The following is a 27,406-nucleotide window of genomic DNA, read 5'->3' on the forward strand; positions in this document are numbered from 1 at the left end:
AAAAAAAAAAAAAAAAAAAAAGGGCTAACCGTCCTTCCCCTGGTTATTTACAGGACAAATGGAAGCAGGAAATCTCACACCTCACTGCTAGGTTTCCTTGCTTCGTTGGACAAGAAGCTCTCTGTGGACTTTATTCTGAAAGATTTAAAAAGTAGCTCTGTCTTCCATGTCTGGAAAATAATATGTTTATTTGTTTGGATTTGACACTGTCTATTATAGTCAAGTAATTCTATCTGCTTAGGTCACCCAGACCTATGAACATCTCTCTTTTGCTGCCTTCTTCCACTGAATTTCATTCATTGATCTAGAAGTGAAAGGCTGCATATACTGTAATCTCTTGAGTATTTAATCTCTGGATTCCTGAAGTCTACTCATCTGAATTCCTTGGTAAACGACACACATCCATATGCGTACACATATACTTTAACAGTGCGAATACATTTGAATTCTTATTTCTAGTATATGAATTCTTTTCAAAACATTTTTCTACATAAAACCTGCTTGCTTTAACATTATGTCTCTACATGATGCATACCAGGTTAAAATTTTTAAATTACTGTTTGTATGCTGATAATTAAAAATACATAGGCAGATGCAAACACATCCTTTCAAGTGGAAGTAAAAATCCTGTGGCTCCAAGAACGGCCTGAATGCGCGTTCCTTTCAAAAGGTCCTTCCTCTTCTTTCCTCCCCTGACTTCTCTACATAGTGAGAGAAGTAGTATAGGGGCATAGCTCTTGCATACGTCAAGATACGAGGCTAGAGAAGTGTCTGTGCTGCTGTTAGACAGAAAGTTGTGCACAGAAAAGTCTGGGAGCTGTGCTGTAAAAGCAGAAGACCTGTCCCATTCTGGGAGGCAACGCAGTTTTACTGGTCTGGATTTTTGTTCCATTTTCAGGTAACTCTTTTTTTTTATTTTGGAAAAGAGGTCTTTGCTGAGGTGCCCAGACTGTTCTCTTCTGCGCTGTCATTATGGCTTTTGGGGTCTCAAGGTGGGTAGGAAGTGTCCCCTTCAGTGGGCACCACTGTACACCAGTGTGCTGCAGCGTGTCTTCTTCAGTTTTAATCTGCCACTGTGCTGTCTTTAAGTCCAGCTTAATTAGGCCTCCTTGAAGTTCCTCAGTCTTCCTTTTTTGACTAATATAAATAATTGTGTATAATTGGTGTTCGTGTGCCAGTAATTTTCATTTTAACATTCTTAGACCTTATTCAGGAAAATTGAGAAATATATTTTTTAAAAAGTGTCCTAATACAGAACTTTGCTGGACTTGACTGTTTCTTTGTATTTTTTCTCTGAATTAATATTCTGCCCAGGACTTTTATAGCACAATCGTTATTTTCTCTCTTTTTTAACATAGTTCATCAGCGACCTTTTAACTTCAAATTACATAGGTAAACTGGTCCTCCTGTATTCATTTAATGACTGGTTTATTTAGAAATTTGACTAGACTACTGAGATGCAGAAATTCTGCCTTTCATCATGATATCATTGCATTCCTTTTATTTTTTATTTTTAATGACAATTTGCATTAGTTTGTCATGTCCAGATACCAAGTTTCTAGACACAGTTCCTGTATACATCAGAATCTCCCTAATGTTACTTGTTTTATTTTGGAAACTATATGTGAAATCTTCATGCTAGTCAAGAGAGTGATGGATATTTTATGATGTTTTTGAGTAACTCCAAGTAGGCTAAGATTTGCCTCACAGCTAAATATGCTATACTGATTCTAGAAAAAAAAAAAAGTAAAAAATTCCAGGGATTTACTTTTAAAGAGTTTTAGACTAGAATACCACAAAATTTTATGCAAGTGCATGAACTAAACATCTGCTTAAAGATGCTGAAGATGTGTTTGAAATATGACATGGACTTCCTTTTTCCTTATGGTATACTCTAGGTTATGTTAATTTAAAATTATGTTAATTTAAAACAGTATATTTGATTACTGAAAAATAACATTAGTTACATCAGTAACAAAATTCTGAAAGATATTAGTCTTTTTAAAATATCTTTCTGCCAAGATGTAATGTACTTGAAAAGTGCTCATTTAAAAACTTACCTCCATTTCAAACCTGTATTTTTCCTGATTTCTTTTCTAACACTTTTAAAACATCATTGTCAAATAGAAACCCAGCTTTATGCCGTTATGTTCAACTTTTTAAATTTAATTTTCAAATGGCCTAAAAATTTATTGCTAATGCTGTGTCATTCACTTTGCCTTTTAAACATGAATTTTCGTGTCTTTTATCCTCTCCGGAGGGTCTTAGCGAAGACTAGTACCTGTGCTTTCTTTTCATTTGTTTCTACACTTAAAGTAAATATAACACAAAATGCTAGAGGCTGGTTTTGGATCAACAGGGATAATCAGGAAATTTTGTAAACATGTAGCTACATTAGTTTTAACTTTGTAGTCCTTGCCTTATAGAAGATTTGGACAAATATTATCCTTGATTTGTATGTCTGTGCAACTCACTTTAAGCAAACCTGCACTCAGTCTATCGCATATTAAGACTTTGTAATGTAATCATTCTACATTCAGCAACCGCAGTTTCCGTATAGGAAACTGGCTATTGGCTAACTGCTCTTCCTATAGAAACCTACAGAGAAGATCTTGGTGCTGTGTTAAAGGTGTGTATAAATCAGGAACTACTTACTATACACCATGTGTAATCCCTGTGGTTTACCCAAGTGCGAGTAAAGTTATTGAAAGTTGACAGCCAGTTATGTGGAATAGATTTCAATTCCATTGCTGTAAATTGATTACGCTTCAGCTGGAAATGTCAATAGTACAACTCTTATGTAAACTGAATTCTAGGACTTAACAGAGGCTAACAAAGAATGAGAACTGTTTCTTTTCCCTGAATTATATCACCAAATAATCTTGTGTTCAGTACTGAAACCAAGAACCATACTTAGAAGCCCTGCATGAGCATGCACAAGGTTACTGTAGACTCTATGATCTGTGCTGTGACTACTGTTTTTAATAAATTCTCACATGCAAAGTACCTTCAGATGTCTATCTCTCCAGCTAGAGTGGAAATAAACCACGTCTCTGCATCTGATTCTAGCCATCTGCAGATAAAAACTGAGAGATGTAGACTTCCTCAAAAACTCCATGTACAGCAACATGGAGTAGGGGGTTGAATTATGAAACAGAAGAGGTGAGGGAGCTTCATATAATTTCTAATGTATTTCCTTCTTTTTTAAAAAGAGATCCTATTTTATTTGATGGATACAATCCCTAAATAATTTCTATACAGACATGTATTTATTAAAACATAGATTTTACTTAACTTTTTTGTGTGTGCCTGTGTTGCTATATTTTGAACAATAACTTCCACTCAAATCATATGAATATGCATGCACAGTGCCAGTGGAGTGTGGCAAATTGTTAGTGGAAACCTGCTACTAGATAACAAAAAACAATGTTGTGTGCAAATCACACTTTTATACCCACCAAAGCGTGCAAATCAAAAAGGACTTTCACCAGAGCATCAATAGGCACATCTGTTGTGTGTATCCCTGCCAAAGTTTTTGCAATCTCCTATTGAGGTACTAGCAATACTCAAAATTAGACTACAAATGATTTAAAATATTCTCCCAATTTTATAAATCGTCTGACCTCATTTTCCTATAACTAAAGAATGTAAAATGAGATGGAAAATTTTAGTATAAAAATGTGCCGAAATGAGTAATATGCAAGACATAATAACCATTTACATTACAAGTGCTCATATAAAATCAAATTACCTAAGAACAAGTGTTCTTAGGTAATCAGATGTACCAAGGTCATTTTGACGCAGTCTCTTCTTTCTGATTACGAGCTGCAACACATAGATAGAGCTACCATAAGACTGTAAGAGAAAGGGCAAGAATAGACTGACATATTCACATATGCACCATTGCAATGAGCACCTTAGGACCCCAATGCCTTGGAAGCTGTGCTCAGAACAGTGTGTTAAAGTGGCATTGAGAGGATTTTCTCTCCTTACACGTGTCTGTGCACACTTTTGAACCAGGTCTCACATTGCCTGCATTTACTGCGCTTTGCGTCCCTTGGGGCAGCAGTCTTAGAGCAAATAAACTGATTTCCTTTCAGGTGAAACTAAACCAGAAGATGACCTCCAAGAGCTCTGATGTGTTCCCATAATATGCTTTAACCACTAATGGGCATTCAGCCCTTCGGATTGGAAGTAAGTTGCCCCTGTTCCCTAAAATGCAAATGCGGACATCAGGACCTCAGCACCAATTGTTTTGCCCTATCTATTGTGGCTGATATAATTGCTAATGCAAGAATGCCTCTAAGAGACAGTGAACAATCTTTCCTAAACCAGCTTTATGTCATTCATATTTTCAAAGACATCTTGTATCTGTCTTCTGTAATATCCTTTCCAAACAAAAAACTTCTTAATTTTCTTTGTATGGAAAATGTTCCATACTTAGATCATCCTTTCCGCAATATGCTTCACCCTGCTTTATCCTTCTTTGAGATGATGTAATCTAAAATTATATGCAAAATTGGAGGTGTGGGATCACCACGAATCTAAACAATGACATAATGTTTTCCATTTTGTTATGATCCTAATAGTTCCTTCTTACCTTTTGACTATGACTGAGCATTGAATGTTTTCAGAAAACTAATCATGGTATTATCCAGACGTCTTTTCTTAAATGGCAGTAGCTAATTTACAGCTTATCATAGCGAATATTATGTATTATGGAGGTTGTAAAGCCTCTGTGGGCAACTGCTCCACCACTTGACTGTCCGTACAGTGAAAGTGTTTTTCTTCCTTTCAGTCTTTACCTCTCATATCCATCATTCCTCATCTCCTGCCATGCACCACTGTGAACAGCTGGTCTGTCCTCTTGGTGGTCTCCTCATAGGTGTGGTAAGGCTGCCTGGAGATCCTCCCCAAAGCCTACCCTTCTCCAGACTGAACAAGCCAGTTCCCTCAGCCTCTCCTCATAGGTCAGGTGCTCCAAGCATCTAAGCATCCTGACGTCCCTCTGCTAAACCTGCTCCAATTTACTGCCAAATTTCCTGTACTGGGAGAAAGAGGGGAAAAATTGCAGTATTTTAGATGTGGTCTGCCGGGTAGCAGGGGATAAAAACTTCCCTTATCTACTACTGTTCATACCTCATGCTCTTGCTCACAAAGCCCAGGATGCTGTTGTCCTTTGCTGCTTGGGCACACTGCCAGCTCACGCACAGCTTGCTCTCCACCAGGACCCCCCAGTCCTTTCCAGAGAGCTGCTGCCCAGGCTGTCAGTGCCCAACCTGTCTCATTGCCAGGGGCTCTTCCTTCCCACGTGCAGGACTCTGCATTTGTTCTTGTTGAATTTCATCAGGTTCTTTTCATGTTTCTCCAGCCTGTCTAGGTCTCTCTGCATGGCAGCCCTGATGCTGAATCTATCAACCTGTACTGCAAATTGTTGTCCTCTGCAGACCGTTGCCTCCTTGAGCTTGCTGATCAAGAGAACTGGTAGCTGTCAAGTTCATATTTACTATCATCAGTAAACTGAATAATTTATTGTCACTAATGAACTATATATATCAGCTGTATACATATCACTTTTCCAAATCACATGTGAATGTTCTGAACTATCAAGACTGCTGTGAGATTCCAATAACAATCCCATGTAGTTTGCTAGATGCTCTCTTACTTTCCATCTACTTTTACTTGCTCTTTTATTTTCCATCTTCTACGTTGGTTTAGTTTTCTTTTTATGTGCCCTGCTGGAAGGGACTTCATCTGCCAAAGCACCTGCTCTATTGTTTCAGCCCATTTCTCCAGCCTCTCTTGATCTCTCGGCATTTCTCAGAAATTCAGGATTTCTTTGGACTGTTTACTGTTCGTCGCTGGAATTAACACCTCTCAGGCCATCAGGACAGGAAGGAGGCAGCTTCTCATTTGAAGATTTTTTACTCCATGAAATACTATAAATGTCATTCAATCAAAATTACAAATATTTACACTTGACAAAGATATCCGATAGCTTTACTCTGGGTAGGAAATGAAGATAAGAATTTTTCCTATTCAAATACAGATCATTAGATTTCACTGAGTATTATTTGTAATTGAGGGTTTTTTTCATGTTCCTATCATTGGTTTAAATTCTAAGACATAAATATAGAGCTTCTGCCATAAGTTAACAAAGACATTCTGAATATTAAGTAAATAACCAAATAAAAATGTGTGAAGTCAGATACCTCTTGCTATTTTACAGACTAATAATTCAGCTTTACTGATTAAAACACGAACCATAAAGCTAGATAGTATATCTTATCACAGAATCAGGTTACTGGAATAGAAAACAAAAGAAAGCTTTAAAATTGAATTATAAAATCCATAAAGTCACATTAAATGCATGCATACACATTTTACATTGAGTATTTTGCATAACTTACATTTTGTTAATTTATTAAATACGAAATCTCTTTACCAATTTAATGAGAAATATCCAAAGATTACTGTGCCCAGGCTGTCTCATAAATTCAAAGCAAAACTAGAACAACTCATATGTTCTATCTTGGGCTATTTATTTCCCTGGAAGTAAGTGATTCAAGAAGCAAGAGGACTGTGGGAGGGCAGAAAAAGCTTAGAAAACATAGTCTGTCCAAACATTTGTGATTATTCTATAATTTTTAATACTGACAAATACAAGCTAATTGGCTAATTTAAGTACTGGGATGCATACTAAAGCAAGAGTAATTAATCTCACATTTCACAATGTAAAAATCATTTGACTGTAAAAGCCACAAAGGAATTTTGATAGCCAGTCTGCACGCAGATTTTTTTTAAGTAACCAAGTGAATTATTTATTTTCTTTTTCTTTCTTCCCCTAAACCATAACACACTAAGTAGCAAACAGGCAGGACATCATAGAACAGCTTTTAAAAATGATTTATAGCAAAACCTACTCTCCTACTTTAAAACCACTTTATTTCAAAATTCAATTAAGGGGGATGATGATAAGCAATATACAGTAATTGAAATGCATGTCCTTATTTTTCAAGGTGCAAACTATCTCTCTAAATAAATGAAACTTTGGCTTCTTAACTGCTCTCCCCCTCACCATACCTGTTCTGACAGCAATCCATATAGTCTTGGTGATTGATACCAAGAAATGAAGCTGCATGGTGTCCCTGTGAGATCATGTCACACTGCATACATTCTAGACTAAAAAATGTTTTCCTTTAATTTTAATCATAAGTTTTTGACTTTTATATTGATGACTTACATAATACAGTTACATAAGTTTTTGACATGTATATTGATGACATACATAATACAGTTATGGTAATTTTCAACCATTTGCCTTTAACACCGTGATTTGTAATCACTTTTGCTCACATTTGCATGTAGATAAACTGTATCTTAAAAGTGAATTTAACTTGTGGACAACTTCTCTCCTTGCTGTGACAACACAGAAAACGAAAGCCAGGGAATCTCAAACAGCAACTGAAGTATTTTACTTTCCATGGCATGTGCACCAGTAATCTATATGAAAACACAATTTTAAAAAGAATTCAGAATATTCCGACTCTATTAACTTTTTAATCTATATTCCATTTGTCTTCACAAAATCTCTTACTCATGGTGGTCTCGAACTTTATTCATCAGCATCCTCTTCTGTTGTTCCTACTTTTTATCACTGAACACTTCTAGAAGTCATATTACAAGTTTATGTTTTCTTTACATTTGTCATCTCCCCAGCTGAAAAATACTGTACTTCAGCTGTCAGCAACTCTTGTTAAATTACCAACATAAGACTCTTCACCCTTTTGTATCATACTGCTGCAATGGCATCACCTCCCTCTAGTTTCATTCTTGCCTACAACTCCTCCCTAACTACTTACATCCCTTCAGGCTCCATTTGTTTCAACTGCCACTGTACGAAATATGTAGAGGCAAAAGCCATTGATATTTTTAGCCAGGCTTAATATAATAGCTCAAGATGACTGAATAAGTACAAAATAGCATTAGAAAGGATGTCATACTGATGTTTGTCTCTAGTGTGAAGGCTACTTGGCATGCTGCTCAATTGCCTTTAGATGCTTATTTCTTGACTTGCATTATTGCTATATTTTGTTTAAAAGATAATATTAATTTAATGCTAAATATAATTTAAAAAAACTTTGCAGAGTTTTGTTATACACTGCTTTCTACAAGCCCTTCAGTGCTTAAGGCTTTAATGTTTTAAGCCAACTTTAGTGGAACACCGCAAGATAACAGTAATGCAAGTACTTTCTTAAAAATAAACTAATGAATTGGCTCTACTTGTCTTAAGAGAGGGTCAGTCTGATCTATCTTTTTGCCATTCTATTAGGCATAGTTGGCAAGGATCATTCCCCACTTCCACTAAAATCTTTAGAAAGATACTTGTTAATTCCTGCCAGTGATGAAGGCAGAAGGTATCTTTGCTTCTACTTGTTCACAAAGACCCATCATAACCTGAACTCAGCTGAATCTTACACAAAACATAAAAAATTAAGACCAAGAGATATTTTATGCTCCAAATGGATTCTGTGATGAAAGACTACAACTTCAAAAAGCTAGTAATTCAAAGTTTACCTAGGGTGGTTTAACTAGGAGTATGTATTGTTCTCAATTGTCTTTAGAGGGCAAATAATAAATATTTATGTAATCTTATTTGATAAATACATAAAATCCTTTCATGATGCCTAAATTAAAATTGTAATGGAAGACACAATTGCCATCAAATTGTAGGCCATCTCATAAGGACAGGCATACTAAAACTAGAGTAGAAGGTTCCCTGCCCTATCATTCTTTCTCTGACGAGGTCAAACAATGAGGAATTGATGAATGGCAAGAAAAGAACATAAAAATGGGGCAAGCATACTGCATTAGTTTCCATGTGTTCTCTCCCAGTTCCCAAAGACTTGCAGTTCAAGGATCTTCACAGGCAAATGTTGCCTCTTTGAGTTTAATATACTTCACTCAATTTTTCTTCCAAGAGTCTGCCATTATTTGAACCCATACTCTGGGGTAATGATAATTTTATTTAGTGTCCTTTAGTTCTTTTATTACTAGACAGTGAGTAACAGCAGCCCATTCACTTCTGCCATGCCTCTCATGATTTTAATTACCTCTATCATCTTCCCTTTTTCGTCATCTCTTGTTTTGACTGAAGCATTCTAGTCTATTTACATATTTCTCATCAGGAAGTAATTTAAAACTGACATTCTTATTTATCTTGTCTGTACCCTTCCAGTTTACTACCTCCATTTGCATTTAAAGGAAACAATGTAAACATTGCTGAAGATCATTCAGTACGGAGAGTATTCTGCCACTTCTTGCACTTGGCTTTCATTTTTATTATCCTGCATATTTCAGTACTGTAAACAAATGTTATCACCTCTGTTTCTAGTAACAAATATGCGGGATAGTACAAACTGTACCATACACCCGTCTAGGACCAGACTGCTAATGTCCCTCCAGTGAGAAAAATGAATCATTTATTTCCATTCTTTGTTTGGTATCTTTTAACCAGCTATTAATGGATGAGAGGACTTTTCCTCTTATCCTGAACACAGTTGTTTTTTTTCAAGCATCTTCAGAAAAGAACCTTCTTCAAAGACTTTTTGTAAGCTGCAGGGTGAAAAGCACAATACCTATAACTCCCCTACAAGTTCATTTGGATCCCTCTGATACAGCTGTGGGGCCACTGCTGTGTAAGAGGTCTAAAATATTACTTGTTTGTCTTTGCAGCCAGTATAAACACTTGATTCCCTAAGCAGAACTAAAGATACCAATTTAACAACCATTTAGGGACATGCCAAGAAATCCAGGGGGAAAGGGCACAATATGCTTTTTTGCCATGGCCGTTCTACCATAATCCTTGGTGTTGCATAATTATAGCTATCAATATTCTCAGTACAACAGTCTTATCACAGCTAAACGGAAACAAGAAATCCTATAACACATACAGATTAGCTAGAATTTGATTCCCTTCAATGCACTGATGAAGCAATAGAGACGGCTGAGCAGCCATAATTTCTGAGAGGTACACCACTGTCTCCTACACAGGCTATCTCTGGATGGAGTCCTCAGGACTGGGAAAAGGCTACATATCTTTTCCAGTGGGACTGTGGCTCTGAAGACATCTCTAAAGAACAGCCTCTTTTAAAACAGTTTAAAAGATAAACAGGTTGTAAGTATTGATACTTACACAACCTTTGTACTAACGCAGTTGGCAAAACAGCAGGGACAGAAAGTGGCAGTGCTAACAGGGCTGGAGCTTAAGATATGTCTGTGGCACTGACCTTACAGTTTCACTTCCAATTAATTTTTTTTTTTTCAGACCCATTTCTGCATGGTAAGGTGCTGAAATGAAGGCTTGAAGGTTAGTTGGAACACAGCTGCTCCTTGGGACCCAACTGGGACCTTGAAATCAACAAATCAGTCTGTTGTTTCTTACCAATAACCTGTTGGAGCTGAAAGGACTTGTGGGCAAGGAAAGTGGGTGCAAGCGTTAGGCTCCAAGTGCTGACAAATCAGCAAAATGACAAAGTTGTCACCAGCGCAGCTGACCGAAGACACACTCAACCAGCAGGGCTTGGATTATGTGCTTTCTGTCTTCAAGTACTACAGGCGTAACAGATGCTCAAAGACAACGCTTCTCAGTAATGTGTGTCTCCCTGAGGCAGAAAATTCACTGTGAATTCTTCACAGTGAAGACTGTAGACTGTAAATGTGTCTTGTGGGAAATGCATGTGTGCAAATTAGCTTTTTGTGGTTCCATAAACTATACTGAAGGATCTGATGGATCCTGGCTAAAAAAGGAAAGCCTACTAGTGAAGAAGATTACATGGTCACACAACCACAGTCTTGAGTGGTATGACAAAGGAACAAACAATTTGAAACAATGACATGAGGAAGTAAGGAAATTAACTGAAAGAAAAGATGCAATAGGGAAGGATGGAACAGTGGGATTTGGGAAAAGTAGCTCAATTTATTCTCAGAGACTTCTACTCCAGCATTATTATTATAGCTAAAATCAATGCTACACCTTCTATTTTCAGCAAGTCATCTTATTTCCCCTTTCAGTAGATGACAGTATCAGAAACTTGAAAACCAGTATCAATTTTTTCATATTTTTAAATGCAGAAGTATGAACTTAAAATTATAGATGCAAATTTTCACAGCTGTTAACATCCTTTCTTCATTGCTTATCTAACTGAAATCAAGGTAAGAAGAATCTTGAATCAAGAAAGTATAAAGTGTTGTACCCTGATTTTAAAGACAGAGAGATACAAAAATGCACCAACATTAATTATTAAAAACTTTCACAACGTTTTTTTTGGGTTTTTTTGTTTTTTTTAAATACATAGGAAATTGCTCACCCTTTTCTCTAGAGAATGATTACATAAAAGGACATGGCAGATGTGACCTGCTGAGGTGGTAGGAATTTCTGCTACTATTAGCAGGCATTAAAAAAACATGTATCTTCCAATCCTTGATTGATGCAGAAGTCGACAGCTTTTTATTAAGTCTCTAAACAGACGAGATCAGTAAAAAACTAGCACAGATTTCATTGTATGCAACATTGGTGCAATGTTCTCTAGACTAAGCATTTGAAAAAACCCAGATAAAAAAGAATTACTCTATTTCTAAATAGGCTTTCCCACTTTAAATTTAATCAGTATATTTTAAATAAAACAGTAAAAAAATAAAAACATTAGGATGAAAGCAGTTGGAGAAAATCTCCTATTAGTCTAGGAATAATTATATCTTGAAACAGTCCCCAAGGGTTGTAACTCAGAGGTTTCACAGTCTCTCATTCTGAACACCTGGCTACTTACTTATCTTCAGGCATATCTACAATCTTTACATGAAGACAGCCCGCACCCTTTTACAACATTACCATCAATACCTTGACTACTCTATTCTGTATCTCCGGTCTCCTAAATGTATTTCGATGTCAGATTTATGCATGAACTTTCAGGCCCAGAGTACTGTCTCAGCCTGTTTTTTAATTCCTGCACTTGACTACACCAAAGTCGCTGTCAAATTAAGTATTGTATTTCAGTTGAAATGACCTTTATCACTTGTTTTAGTCCACATGGTGGTATCAAATTGCTTTTTGAGACTTACTCTTAGTTTGTGAACTTTCTGTGACTGTACAGTGTTTATAGAATCCAACTCCAATTTAAGGGCATGCAAAGGCTACACTTACAATGTTATTAAATACATGATAAAATGATCCAATCAATATGAAATCATTCATAAAAGAATGCTTCTGATTTTTTTTGAAGAGGTCTTTATTGACCACACTTAGAACTACTAACTTTTTTCCCAGACTAATTTTCTTTTATTCCACTATTCCATTATGCGAACACAATTTTTTCCAAACAGGAAACGACATACAGTTAGCTTAATAATGTGTGCAAAAATTAAAATTTAGGAATAAATGAACAGGTAAAGATACAAATTGTCTTTTTGCAATTTGCAGTTTACCTTTAAATTCAGAACACTGTGTATGAGTAAATCAGGAGAATTTAACTAGCTCTACTTTAATAATCACTCATTGCTGATTTCCTATGGCATGTATAGCTAGAGACTTATTTTCTAATATTATACTCAAGACTGAATGAAGTTTAGAGAAAAATTAAAACACTTACCTTCGAAAACTCTGAAGGCTTTCTTGCAGCTTGGTAGAGGCCATTTTGCAGAATTTGATTTTTGAAAATTTTCTTTTAACTTCAAATATTCCGTAGGGAAAAAAGATTTGGTAGAGTTGTTCAGTTCTACAACAGTTAATGGGAAAGAATGCACACATAAATGCTGCAGATATAGCAATAATTTTCATACTTTTATACTACAAAATAAAAATGCCTTATCTACTGTGTAATCCTTTTTCTGATTATAACATCTTTTAAATAATTTTAAAATTATTTAAATCCAAGCATTTCTAGATATAGCAAGAATAAGTCTTAAACATGCTGTTTTGATTCTGTTCCCCTGAAAAAAAGCATTTAGGAGAGATGGTGTCAAGTTCTAGCAAAATGAAGTACATAACATATCAGGCAATTTAATTTACAAAACTATGATGAAGTCTATGAATGAAAACGGCATGTATCAAATTGACTGTGGTATTAATTTCAGTTCATACTGTATTTTCTTTAACATCATCACACAGTAACAGTAATGCAAGGAGAGGGGAAGAGTCTGAGAAGTATTTTGGAGATTTTAAAAATATTTTGGATTAATAGGAATTAAGAATGCATTTGTAGAATGATTAATGACACATTGAATGAGTTGACATAACTTATTAATTTCAAGGAATCATCAGCTTCTTGGGATATAATTTGGGGGAAATATCTATATTTCAACTCAAAACTGTCAAAACTAAACTATCCATAGCAACACACCAATGGAAAACAATTTAAAAATAATTGTATTTTCCTCCCTACCACAGAAAAGAAGTGATCTGCTGGTAACAGACTTGTCAAGCTAGTAGTTAATGGAAAATTAAAAAAAAAAGTCCTTCACATATCTTTGAAAAGCCTTACGTATTATTACTTTATGTGGTTCATTGCAATCGTACATACTTCTTAAAAAATCAATATTTTATGAAAGGATCAAATATTTTTCTCTGGCAAACTTGAGAAAGCTAAGCTTTTTGAGAGCAGGCTCCAGAAGGGAGAAAAAATTCCAAATACCCTTTGGTTGCAGTAGCTTTTTCTATGTAAGAGGAAGGTATTAGCAGATTTGAAGCAAAAAAAAAATACGCTGGTCTTATTCTAAAAATTATCCTGTATTTCACTGTGTCAGAATGCAGGTGGAGCGAGGCTACACAACATGTGCAGGGTACAGAAATCTCCAAATCCTTCTATCTCATTCTGTGAGAACAGCGCTATTGCTCTCATAAACCCCTGTCAGTGAAGGGAAAGAGGCCATTTTCTGTCCTAAATGTAAAAGGATCAAGCTGTGTATTTTTCACCAGTGGTTTTTAATTTTTATGTAAGAGCTTTATATGCTACTGAACACATTTGGATTAAGCGCTACTTGAATTCAGAGAAATAGCCTCTGATGAGACTCTGCTTGCCTCTCACAGCATCAACAGAGAATATTTTAGTTTCCTTCTACAGGTCATAAAAATCGACCCAGTTCTTTAAACTTTATTGTCCAAATTTAAACACTTAGACCTCTGGTGAGGCATCTAATTCCTGTTTTTCAGAAAAGGCAGTGGTGACAACTCTCATTGGCTTTTAGAAGGTTGCTTGATTAGGCTTTTAAGAAAGATCCTTTCACGCTGGCCAGGCCACCTGCCTTTCTGTATGTAACCCTTTCCCTGCCATGTGCCTGGACCTTCCATGCACAACCACTGCACTGAGTCTGCGTTTCTACAAAGCGGTGGGTTTATTGTGCATGAGTGCCAGATCTGGCTCTTCTCAGAAATACCCAACCTTATATGAATGGAAGCGTAGAAGCCAATCCCTGGCTCACTCTTTCCCCTAATAGAAGAGGCATTTAAAACACTGAGTTACTTGAAGTGTGTTGTTGCAATCAGATCAAAAGCTGTTTTCTTAGGTGTACCCTGGGCATCCTATCATCTGACCAGATGTCAGCTTATCCTGATGGCAGAAGGGCTTTTAAGAAAGGCTTTAAGAAATATGGGAATGCACGGTGGACACCATCGGAACAACTCCTCATAGAATCACAGAATAATATGGGGTTGGAAGGGACCTCTGGAGATCATCTAGTCCACCCCCACAACCTAGAGCAGGTTGTACAGAAACATGTCCAGGCGGATTATGAATGTCTCCAGAGATGGAGACTCCACCACCTCTCTGGGCAGCCTGTTCCAGTGCTCTGCCACTCTCAAAGTAAAGAAGTTCCTCCTGATGTTTAGATGTAACTTCTTATGTTCAAGTTTGTGCCCGTTACCTCTTGTCCTGTCACTGGGCACCACTGGGCCCATCCCCCTGACACCTGCCCTGTAAGTATTTATAAGCATTGATTAGATCCCCCCTCAGTCTTCTCCAGACTAAACCTCAGCCTTTCCCCACAAGAGAGATGTTCCAGACATCTGATCATCTTCATAGCCCCTTGCTGGACCCTTTCCAGCACTTCCCTGTCCTTTTTGAACTGGAGAGCCCAGAACTGGCCAGAGTACTCCAGATGCAGCCTCACCAGGGCAGAGTAGAGGGGCAGGATAACCTCCCTCGACCTGCTGGCCACACTCTCTTGATGCACCCCAGGATGCCATTGGCCTTCTTGGCCACAAGGGCACATTGCTGGCTCATGATCATCCTGCTGTCCACCAGGACTCCCAGGTCTTTTTCAACAGAGCTGCTCTCCAGCATGTCAGCTCCTAGGTCATATCTGGCTTCGTAGCTCTGTGTTAAATACCCTTTTTCTTCATAATTGGTGGATAATCCACCTGTTAGCCTTCATCTTTTTGTACATGTTACATGCATTCTTCTGTTTCAGCTATGTTCAGTTTGCAAAACTGTACAAGCTAAAAAGTGAACTTCTGAACATATTCTAAAATGGTCTCTTTTTGAGATATCCTTGTAAAATAGAATACAGTTATACAAAAGGAAAGCTGTAGAAAGCATCCAGAAAAAAAAAATTAGAAGGAAATAAGACATCCCAGCTGTAGCATAAGAGAAATATGTAAGAATGCTAGCAACTTTGTCTGGCTGCACAAACCCATAGCAGCAGTGACTTTAACATAATTTCTGAAAGGCTTAATAAATCTGAGTAAAAAAAATAATTTCCTATCCTTTACATTGGCACCATCCATCTTCCTCAATGTGTTGATTTTACGGATTTCTCTAAAGAGATGATTTTCATCAATATTTCTTGGTTGATTAAAAAGTTGCTCAGTATGTTATGCACTGAGAAATTACAACCTGAATGGCAAGGGATGCAAAGAATAATAATAAGGGCTTCTACAGGTATGTCAGCCAGCAAAGGAAGGTCAAAGAAAGCGTACCCCGCCTGATGAGCAAGACAGGCAAACTGGTAACAACCGAGGAGGAGAAGGCTGAGGTACTTAACTGTTTTGCCTCAGTCTTCACTGGAAATCTCTCTCCTCACATCTCTTGAGTGGATGGACTGCAAGGCAGGGATTGAGAGAGCAAAGTCCCCCCCACTCCAAGAGAAGATGAGGTTTGAGACCACCTGAGGAACCTGAACATACAGAAGTCTACGGGACCCACTGCCTCTTGTCTTGTCAGTGGGCACTGCTGAGAAAACTCCAGCTCCCTCTTTATTCCCTCCCATTGGGTATGTACAAATAATCCATTTACGTAATAGTTCACTTAAATAACTGTACATTAGATGTGTTTGAAAGTTTTGCAAATACATTTCAGCAAGCACCTGTCTCTGTGCACTCCCAGTAGTGTTCTACTGCAGCAAATCTGTTAAATAGTGTTTTTAAAATTTAAATAGCCTTAAAACAACTAAGTAATTCTCTATTGGTGAAACACACTTCATAGGTACATCAAATCTAAAGGAGCATCAAACATCAAATGAATGAAATGAGAACAGCTTGAAACCTCTAGGCAGGGTGCTGAGTGTGCTCAGGATGCATCTTTCCACCCATTTTCTCTGCTGCAGTGCTGATATAGTCAGTCCGTATCCCTGACCACCAGCAGGTCCCCACTGAACCATTCTGAGCCAATTAGTTTGTCTGAAAAATACCTCCTTCCCCCCTAAACGAGTTCTTATTTAGTCCAGTCAGTTCCACAAACTGGGCTGCCACCAAATTATACAAAGTTGTGCCTGTGCAGAGGAAGAGTCTGTGCACAACCAGAAATAGAAGCTGGGCAGCTCTGCTGATCAATGTGAAATCATACTTTAATCTGCATCCCCAACCTGTCATCATCACAGCACTCTCCCAGTTTAAAAAGGATTGCTGCAAGATCTCTGCGGCGTGCAAAAGTAAACAAACTCTCCCGCGCGGCTGAGTTATTTCCACTACTTTATGACTTGTCTATGCACAGTTTTAAGTGCTGTAAAGGGCCTAAATCCAGATATCACAGACCAATTTTATCCATGGTGCTTAAATTTACCAATTTAAGCTCCAGGCACAAAAGACTCACTCATGCTGTTCCAGGTATCCGGACTACAACACTACTTACCCTCTTCTATGCCTGTACCAATTCTGACATCAAACACCCCTTACCCACCATGTTTTCCTACTGCTAAAAGTCAGGAACACTAGAAATCAGGGTGTAAGAGGCTAGGAGGGGCAAATTTAAAAGTAAGATTATTTAGGAGGATTCTATATTTCTGCCAGCCTTTATTTTCACTTGTAGCTAAATTAAGGCCAGAAAACCAAGAAAAGAGCATTTTTGTTTTGTGTCATTAAGCTAGGAATTTTAAAACCACTTTTCTGGTAGGATATTTTGAGAAAATGTTTATTATATTTGGAGTTTGTGATTATTTAGCAAGAGGAAACCAAATAAATGCAAAATATCAGAACCTCAGTTTGAAAATCAAGAAGTCTTGAAAAATGCATCCAGAATAGTTTCTTGCCACTGAAGAAAACCTGCATGGAATATCCTAGGAAGAGTTAAATGCAAAGAAAGCCTCATAGTGGATTAACATCAACAAATTTTGCTCTGCGTGCATTTTGGATTTGGCCCATTGCACATCATTATTTATTTATTTCTTCTTTTTACAACTGTATTAGGTTAGCAGGGTTGTACTATACTTTTAACTACATATTTGTTCAGGCCATAAATACAGGGAAAAAAATACAAATAATATTCCGTGTTGCAAAAATTTTCATTTTTGTACCTGTTTGGAAAAAGACTCTGGCAATTGTAGTGCGACACAGTGGACACGGAGTGCTGGCTGGATTGTCTTTGGCAAGCATCCTTAAGCAAGGTTCACAAAAGATGTGGTGGCATGGATAGCACATGTAAGGATTGAAATAAACATCCAGGCACACTGCACAGAGATAGCTTTCTTTATCTCCTCTGAGTTCGTGCTCATCGTCTGTATGCAGGTTATCATTTGCAGACTGCAAGAAGAAAAAGAAAAAAGAAAACATCTTTTCACAGCTCGGTTCATAACTATTTTGGATAAACCAATCGGCAGGAGGGTGAGTTTAAATAATGCTTAAGAAGTTGGTACACATTGGTTATATTCTTAATTTTTAATACACGTTACTTTTAACGAGATGATGAAACATACTGATAAGACAGGACAAGACAGGACAGACAACAAGCACTCTGTGGGAAAGGAGAACAAAAATCATATGAGACAGTAGAAGAAAGAAATAGTGAAAGCAAAAAGGTTGAGTAAAACTGTACTAGGATCCGATTTCTTATTTTAAAATGAATTTTAGCTATTTATTTGTAATGTTATTAACAAAATACCTGGTTATTTGCCAAGAAAGACAAAAGAGAAAACGAAAGTCTCTAAAAATAACCTGTGGATTATTCTGCCTTTGAAAGGTAATTTGTGAAGGGCATGTTTCAGCAAGAATAATGACTCACAGTTTGAAACAAGCCACAACTTTATTACTACAATGCAGAATGTAGAACCTTAGACTAGAAAGTTTAGCAACCTCTAACATCCTTGGTAACTGCTTGTTTTTGCCAGCATGTATACTCCAAATTTCCTTGCATTGATATATTTGTAGGGTAACACAGTTGGACTTCCCAAATGGTATATGTGCCAACACTTGTGTACATTGACAAGTTCCTGCTTTGCTCTTGTAAGGTGACTAAACCTTCCCATGTAATCTGAAGATATTATACTAATGGCATCCAGGGGTTTGGATGAAAGAAAAAAATTACTTTTTTTTTCATCTCCATGGGAGCCACACAAGAGACATTGACTTTGCTCTAGCTCCTCTGTCCACCTGGTTTATTTTACAGAGAACAGAACCCAACACAGCCCAATATTCAAGACACCCACCAGGAAAGAACCAAGACAGCAGGTGTCAGACACTGCTAAATGTCAAAACTCTTCTCTCATGGCCCTTTTTCTAAAGTCCCAGTCCTTGCTCAATCTCAGTTTATGTATCTTAATTGTAGTAGCCTTGTAGTATCAGTAACTTCTTGCAAGCTCCTGTATCCACACTTAATACCCTCACAACCCCTTGCTCAGCCACTGCTCTGTACCCATCTCTTTGCTAGTCCTGCAATGCTAGTCCTTCCAGACACATATCATTGACATTAAGCATAGCTATTGATGCATTTCTACCCAATAAATACTACTCTGTGCTTAGGCAGCTGCTTGATTTATATCTAATTTGCATACCCACCAGCTATCTATTACACAGGCCTCTTTTGACACTCATAGGCCACGGCAGATAACCACTGCCTGATACTGGCATACCAAATACTAGTGACAATTGTTATTTTGTGTCTACTGTAGAGATGGTATTCTCTAGATCTGTTTCAGAGATGATTACGTGTATGGCTTACTGGCTTGGATTTCTGCTGTCTCTCATTATAGTCAGTCCTCTTCTACCTGAAGAATAATCCCTAACAGTATGGGTACTGTGGAATGCATTTAAATATACAGAGCAGAAGTATTTGCCCAGAATTTATCAGTTCTGGATAAGCACTCATCCTGCCAGTCCAGCTCAGCCTTCACATCACACTTTCCAGAATACCAGGTGCCAGGAGAGCTTATAAAATCTGGCCTGCTGTGACACAAATGCATGGAGAGAGTTTGGGTATAGCACTGTGTCCAAACATAAGCTCTTGTGCAACCCTCAGCATCAACAACTGTGGGGCTTTTGTAGCACTTACCTCAGCACTTACATTCCAGGTTGATTTTTTCCATGCCAGACTTGAGATGGGCTCAGAAAACTTCAGTGTGTGCTGAAATTTACTGCAGAGGCAACTAGGCTGTTCTGACAAGCAGCCAGTGTAGGTCTGGCTGGGACTAGCTTCTAGCTTCTCTAGCATCCACAGGAGCTGGTCCTAGACAATAACAACTGGGACTTCTACTTCTAACTCCATGCCGTAGGAAAGAGCGTTAGAGCAGTGCTGTATAAAACCTAATCAATAACACTGTTTAACACAGACTGTTTCTACACTTAGGACACAAACAACCTGCACTAGAACAGAATGGCAAAAGGTAATTGAGAGCTGATTACAGATAGGTAATTTTAGAATGAAAGAAGCCTCATAATACTGTTTCTTTGATAAAAAGTGGAAAATAATTTGGCACAGAAAGTGAGGCAAATTGTCTGAGCTTAACACAGAGATGACTTCAGCAGAAATTAGGAAACACTAATACATTCTGACAATAAACCCCCCCTCCAACCCAGCCATGTGGACTTGGCAGAGTTAGGTTAGTGGTTGGACTTGATCTGGAAGGCCTTTTCCAATCAAAATAATTCTTTGATTCTATGCAAGGACAAAATCATAATTAAAAGCTAGCACAAAACCAAAAGATGGTGGGGGGAGAAGGAGAGGAAGCAAGCTTTTGCTTTGCTGGTTTAGATGAGCACTTACCAGAAAGAAAATATACACTGCATATAGAGGAGCTGCCTGTCTCATTGGCCGCCAGTTAAACATCTTGCATGAGCCAATTAAGTAAATGAGGGAGCTAGAGGCAAAATGGCTGAGGACTCAAGGGTAATGATCGGTTCTGAGATAGGTTGGTAATAACGGTAAAATGCACAGTAGAAGAGAATCTCAGAGCCAATTGCAATTAGAAAGAAGATAAAAATTATTCTAATGTGCAAACCAGACCCTAGTTAACAGTAATTTGCTTAGTGGATCAGAGGAAGAGCTGTTTTTTCTGCAGCTTTACGCCCCTTCTTAAAAGACCTATCTAGGCACACAGCACCATTTTAGTACCACAAACCAAAATCAGAGCTGCTTCCTTATGCAAGATGCTCATGCGAAATAATTTAAACAGCATTGTTTTTCATTGTAATTAAACAGTGCCTATACGTTCCAACTAGAGCCAGAGTTTTGGTGTTTGAGAGCTTTACAAGCATAAACCAATATGTTATTCTTGCAGAATTATAGTACAGACAAAATAGAGAACAGCCATGTAGACACCAAGGACAGTCATGGGAATAAAAGATTGCCAAATAGTAGTAGAAAACTTTGAAAGCAAAACTATAACTCCTAAGAAATCAAAGAAAGGTAGAAGCCTCCAAAAGTTTCCATCATCCCAAGTTACTTTGGAACTACTAATACTGACTGTATTACCTGACAGTAACCCCTGGTATTTCAGTGGTTGGAAGGGCAAGGGATGTTAACCAAAAAAGAGGAGAGAAACAGAGGACCATTTTCTGTTTGAAAAGCCTATATAGAATGTTAACTAACCAGAAGTCTAAGACAGTTTGGCTGGACTACATGAAAGTATTTGATTCAGTCTCCCAATCAGAGAAAACACATGCACCAATGAATAATGTGATATTTAATGTAAAATTTACCTGTAATCATGTGAAAGACCTAGAACTAGTGTATGTAAGCACTAACAAGAAAAAGTTCTATATGTATGCTACCAGTAAAAGGATGTTCAGAGTAAAATCTGGAAGTATGGTCAGAACAGTGATAAAACTAAAGAAAGCACAAGAAACATTTGCCCCAGGATGCCAAACTATGAAAAAACCCTGGCAAAACCCTTCAGTTTAAACTGACCAATTTGGGATACTTTGTAAACTCAAAAATGTCCACAGTTAAGGGGAATGACAATGAAGAAAAAAATTAGTTCTATACTTCACATGATTATCTTGCAAGGATAACTGCCTGAAATAAAGCTTGGAAATAATAAAAAAAAAGTGTATTTCATAGAAATACTAGCCCAGGAAAGATTAATGATCAAGGGTGGGACTTGCCAGAAGGCCTTGAAGTTAAGTAAACATTAGAGAAAGCTTGCCATATATTTCACTTTTTAAACAGAAGATACTAGAGATTAAAACAGTGAGCTCCATTGGCCTGAAGATAAGATGCTCATAAAAAGCAAATGGTGCCTGCCAGTTATGAAACCAGTCTGTGAGCTGGCACTAGTACTGTTTTCTTTTGTTCAGGTGCAATAAGACACAGTTCAGAGGAAGGATCAAAGGTGCTGACAAGGCTGTGCGTAGTCAACAAATCTTTGAGAATCGCTCTGACTTCACTACTCTTCGAGTTGAAAGACGTGTTGTGCACCCTGAAATATAAATAAGTCTTCCTATATGTGGGCCTGGAACAGTTAGCTTGAAGATACTGTTGAAGCATAAAAGAGGAGATAGGAAAGGAGACAACTTCCTTGGTACCCGAAGGAAACACTTGGGAAAACGGGGAACTGGGAGCTGAGCAATGGATATGCATGGACACAGGGCCTTGCTTCCATGCTTACAAACACCATCTGGAGCAGCTGTAGTAGAAACCATTCCTTATGACTGGTAAGCAAGAAGTCAAGTGTCCAGAGGCAAGAAATTATGCATTTCATTTAACCGATGTGATGTTGCCCATTTGATGAGGCCATACACGTCGTCAGCAAAGCAGAGGCCTCACCAATGGAAGATGTAGGGAAATGAAAAACCTGCCGACTCTGTGGGGCCTTGTAAGGCCAAAAAATTCTTCAAGTATTGAATGCCAGGACACCTTCACAACCACAGCGTAACTGTGGGTATAAAAACCCACTGGAAGAATACAGTTTTTTTCTCTTGCTGCCTTACATAAACTGCTTTTAAAGGCCCTCCTGAAGTTCTGTACAGGTTGTTACTGAGATGCCTTCTAGAATAACATACCCAAGTTTGAACATTTTCAATTTGAAATTTACATTGAAAACCAGGGAGAGCACAAGGAAAAAATGTAAAAGCCAAAAATTCTTCCTGCAACAGAAGGCAAAGGAGTTCAATCAACTTGATTTTTAAAAATCTATCATAAAAAGGAATAATAAGATGCCACATCTTCAAGATGCAATTAACACTTCAAACTGAAAATAAGCCACTAATTTGAAGGGAGAACAATAACAATTCAAAGGGGTTACCAATGTCGTAAACTCTTCAGGACTTACCGGCTAGATATTCAGACTATTCTTTTTCAAAATAGCTAATCTCACAGCCTGCAAGTTAATGGAGCAGGTATAAGACACTAAGTGCAAAGCCTACAGGGCACTGTTTATCAGTGTGTAACTATTACAACCCAGCTATGGACAGAACTAAACTAAGAGACAGTACTAGCACTGAAATGGCTGGATTAATTCAGCACTCTACAGAACGTAAAGTGCTGTCATACATGGGCACTTCACTAGAGTCTAAATAGGTTCAGCCTGCATTTTTCTTCTCTGGAGAAGCAGTTGTATTTAAAAAATATCAAGGCAATCTGACAATATCTGACTTTCATAGACCTAAAACTACTAAAAAGAAACAATAAAAACCATGACTTCCTGAGAATGAATTTAAAGTTTTGCAGGGTATATTTCTTTAATCTGATTGCTCAGGGAACCATGTCCTTTTTACAGACTTCATTAATTAACAAATTAATTAATTAACATTTTTTAGAGCACCTTCCAGTTAGAGAGTCATTGAGAGTTACAGAACTGTGATAACCTCAGTAGCCTGTTAATGACAAAGATTATTTAATATTAGTTAAATGCATTGTTAGTATGATTTCTTTTAAGTCAAAGGACAATTTGAGGACATAACTGGAGTACCTTAAGAAAAATAAATTTATAAAATGCCTTGATACATGGCAAGTTAACCAATTTGTCTCACTGAAATATTTTTAGTTCAACAGATCTTTAATCTTATTTATGTCAAGAGACAAAGACTTATTTTGTGGAAAAAGTAAAAAACAAAACTCAGAAAAACAGACAAAAGAGAAGAAAATGACCTAATATATTTTCTTTTTATTCTTTTACACACTTCACAGAACTAGAATAATGACTACTTTATTGTATTACTGATTCATACTGTTTTAATCAGGTTGAAACAGGCCAGATAGATCTGAATATCCCTTTTGCAAGATGTTATACATGGCCATTATGCACATATCCCCTTTCTTTCCAAGCATCTTATATAATATGTTTCACTTTCTTGTTATGATGGATTTGAAAACATCTAAGCATTTTTTGTTACGCAGTTTGGTTAATCTCTGCAGTTCCTCCTACGGAGTAATTGAGCCTTTAAGCTTTAGGATATACATCTAAACTGGCAGCTCTAGATATTATTACCCTTTTGGAAATTTCTCTTAGGAGAATCATATTTATTGTTTAAGGAATATCTGTTAACACAGCTTTTATGAACATCTCTTGAAGATCATAGCAACTACTTCACTGACTTATCATAAAGTATTATTAATTTTAAAATAATTTAATTATCAAGATGAATTCAGAGACAGGCCACTAGAATAAATATTACTCAAAGAACTTGAATGACAATCATCTTAATGCTTAATATTTATATCCACCCCATAATGAGTACATGAGAAATGTGTGCCATGCTGCAGGCCTACCTTCATTTTCATTTTTATTTTGCATTTAATAAAACATACACATTATTGATTCAGGCATTTAAGAGAATGATGTGAGCAGTATAGCTAAAAGTTGGTAAATGAAGCTTCACACCAAAAATAAATATGCAGAGTAGAGCACCTAGGTGCAGCTATTAGTGTCAGTACACATAACAATAAAGCAAATATTAATAATCATTCATCTTTATTGTAACCAGTATTTCAAAAAAGGAGGAGGAAAATTAATTCTCAGAGGCCTGCAGAAACCTCTATGAATGTCCTAGAGCCTTGATGCAATGCCTAAATAACAGATAAGAGGTTGTGTTGTGGTGTGAATTCTATGCAGAGAAAACATTTTATTTTTTCAGAACTTTTTTTTTACAGAAGTTGTAGGGAGGAATATGAGATTATTGTTCCTCTGTTCCTCCTTTTAGTATTAGAGATCTCCTTAGCATTTGAAATGATGTAGAACTGGCAATAACATGTGTGCTAAACATACTGCTGAAGTTTACAGACCTATTTGGACTGAAAGGTTAAACAATAGTCCCAAAGAAGTAGACAAGCTGCAAGCACAAAGATTGCCTTCTGTTAGTTAGATCAAAGCAGTTGCTATTTCCATCTGAAGAGTCCTCCTCTCTGGTACAAGGAGAGTACAACTGCTCTCTAGTACAACCTAATAGTTGTTCTGGTACATGGTAAAAAGAGTCCTGTCAATTCACATATACAAAGAGCCAGAGAATCAGTAAAATATTTCTGGTGAAATACTGATGTTATACCTTTTAATTTTAACAAAGAGATTTGCAGCCCTGAATAACAGACAATTGTATGCATTTATTTTTCCACTCTACTAGGCTTTGCATGAATGCATATACTATTACTCTTTTAGGGAAAATACTTGTAACAAAATGTCTGTAAAAGAATGTCTGGAACAGTGCTTCTATATTTTGGCAGCATTGCATAAATATAGTCACAGTATATCAAACAACCCATCTGAAATTATTCTTGTCATTCAGCACGAATTTAAGCAAATTACAGTGATGCCTGACACAATCTGAGTTAACAGCACACAAAAGGCTCTTTTGCGCAGAACACCTACTCTTACCATTAAAATAGGTCTCTTCCCCAGCACTATACAACAGAAAGTGGAGTAGGTGACACGGGAAGAGTGCTGGTCAGAGATGGAGGTCCACTCCTGTTCCGAACAGCATTTACAAACTGTTTATAACTCAAAGTATCATCTCCACTTCTGGAACACAGTTTTATAAATAATGACATCAATCTACAGATTTTAAGTTTCCTACCAAAGCCTGTTCCTAGGATTTTCCAGCTCCAAATCACAGTTCTCTCTGCTCCTAAAGTCTATAGCAACTGCATAGATCTGTCTGCTAACAGTTAGCAAATAATCAACACAAATCTGGCTTCTAGATATGGTTATAGAGGACTGCCTACTGTTTTGGACAGAAAGATGGGCTTGCTGAACTTAACTGTCATCACAGGATTTTTCAAAAATATCTTTAAAATAAATTTTACACAAATTCCTTATTAGTATTATGCAAGCATGACTTTCAGTCATTAATTGTAGTGGCAACATGATCACTCAAATTTATTAACACAATAATAATGCAGATTTCTAACAGGCTGGGGCAGAAGTGAGAAAGCTCTTGCCTTTTATTCATCAGGCAGAAGAGAATTTACGTAAGAACCATCACAACTATGACTCAAAAGAGGTACTTAACCTAGATAAATTAACCGTGCCTCTATCTGTATTTACCTGGATGCACATTATGGTATGCCCGATCCTGATCCTTCAGCTGGGCATCTGTCAAATGTGACAGTCTTCTGTCTGGGCTGCCCTTTTGATTGGGTTGGGACATGCCTACCTCTCATTCCAAAATCAACATACAAAGAGGACACCCTAGATTTATGACTCTACAAGTACCCTCTGTTTCCACAATTGAGGCACAGGTTGTGACATACTACAGTAAAAGAAGTATTCACCTAGTGAGATGAATTGCTTTCAAATACGTCGCCCTAAAATTAGGAACCAAAAGCTATATTTAGATAAATAAATGATTGTCCCAGTTTTCAAAAGTTTCCTTATCTGGAGGGAGCAATTGGGTGATCATCTTGCTCAGAACAACCAGGCCACCTATTTAAAGAGTCTCGGCCGAGTTTCTTAAACTCAATTTAAGTATTGATTACATAAATAGACTCCATCTCCAAACAGTGTTTAAAGTACAACATTCACTTACACTGAAGGAAAATGAAGACAAGTAAAGGGTTTGAAAGAAGAATATATCTGAAAAACTTAGGGAAAGGGTAGGTAAATTTCATCACTGCTGCCTAATTTTTTTTACACCTAGTAAGGTCACTACTAAATCCTAACTTCATCAGAATCAAAACCCATAAGGAGAATTCACTCCTTATGGGATGGCCTGAAAAAATCATATACAGTTTTTCCTTAAAATGTAAAAAAGCAAATCTCTGAAATACAAACATACATGTCTTTACTTCAAAGAATCAGGATAAAAATGCTAGATTTCCCATTACTACAAATTTGCAAGAAGTCCAAATATGTTTGATTTCCCACAGAACTTGTATTGCCTTTCTGGAGATTTTCTCTAAGTTGTAAATGACACTTTGAAAAGAAAAAAATAAGGTTAAGACTCTAGTAGTCATCAACAACAAGAAGCAAAATATTTTTCTCCGTTTTGATTATATAGTTACTGTGACTCAGTTAAACTTGCAGTTTGTAATCCGTCTGTAGTAGACATTGTAATACAAAATTAAAACAATAAACCTCAAAATACGAAAGTGTTTCAGATTTCTTTATGTATAGAAAAAAAAAAAAGTCCCCTTTGCTTATTCTTCTCATGCAGCCTTTAGAACCATAGAATCATATGGCACCTCTGGAGATCATCTAGTCCAACTTCCCCGCCGGAACGGGTCTACCTACAGCACGTTGCACAGGAACTTGTCCAGGCGGGTTTTGAATGTCTCCA

The 27,406-nt window shown here is 37.1% G+C and overlaps 1 protein-coding gene across 3 annotated transcripts in view; it reads right to left on the bottom strand.

The window, feature by feature from the left end:
• Positions 1-27,406, bottom strand: part of RNF180 (ring finger protein 180) — an 81,955-nt gene that overhangs the window by 3,364 nt on the left and 51,185 nt on the right. For all 3 annotated transcript variants that reach the window (XM_014964826.1, XM_014964825.1, XM_014964824.1), the window contains exons 5-6: positions 17,782-18,007; positions 12,648-12,773 (exon numbers count right to left, since the gene is read on the bottom strand). In XM_014964826.1, the coding sequence (XP_014820312.1) occupies positions 12,648-12,773; positions 17,782-18,007 (352 nt within the window). The remainder of the gene's footprint in view (positions 1-12,647; positions 12,774-17,781; positions 18,008-27,406) is intronic.

The sequence above is a fragment of the Calidris pugnax genome, unplaced genomic scaffold (genome assembly GCF_001431845.1).
Source record: "Calidris pugnax isolate Ruff unplaced genomic scaffold, ASM143184v1 scaffold273, whole genome shotgun sequence".
NCBI lineage: Eukaryota > Metazoa > Chordata > Aves > Charadriiformes > Scolopacidae > Calidris > Calidris pugnax.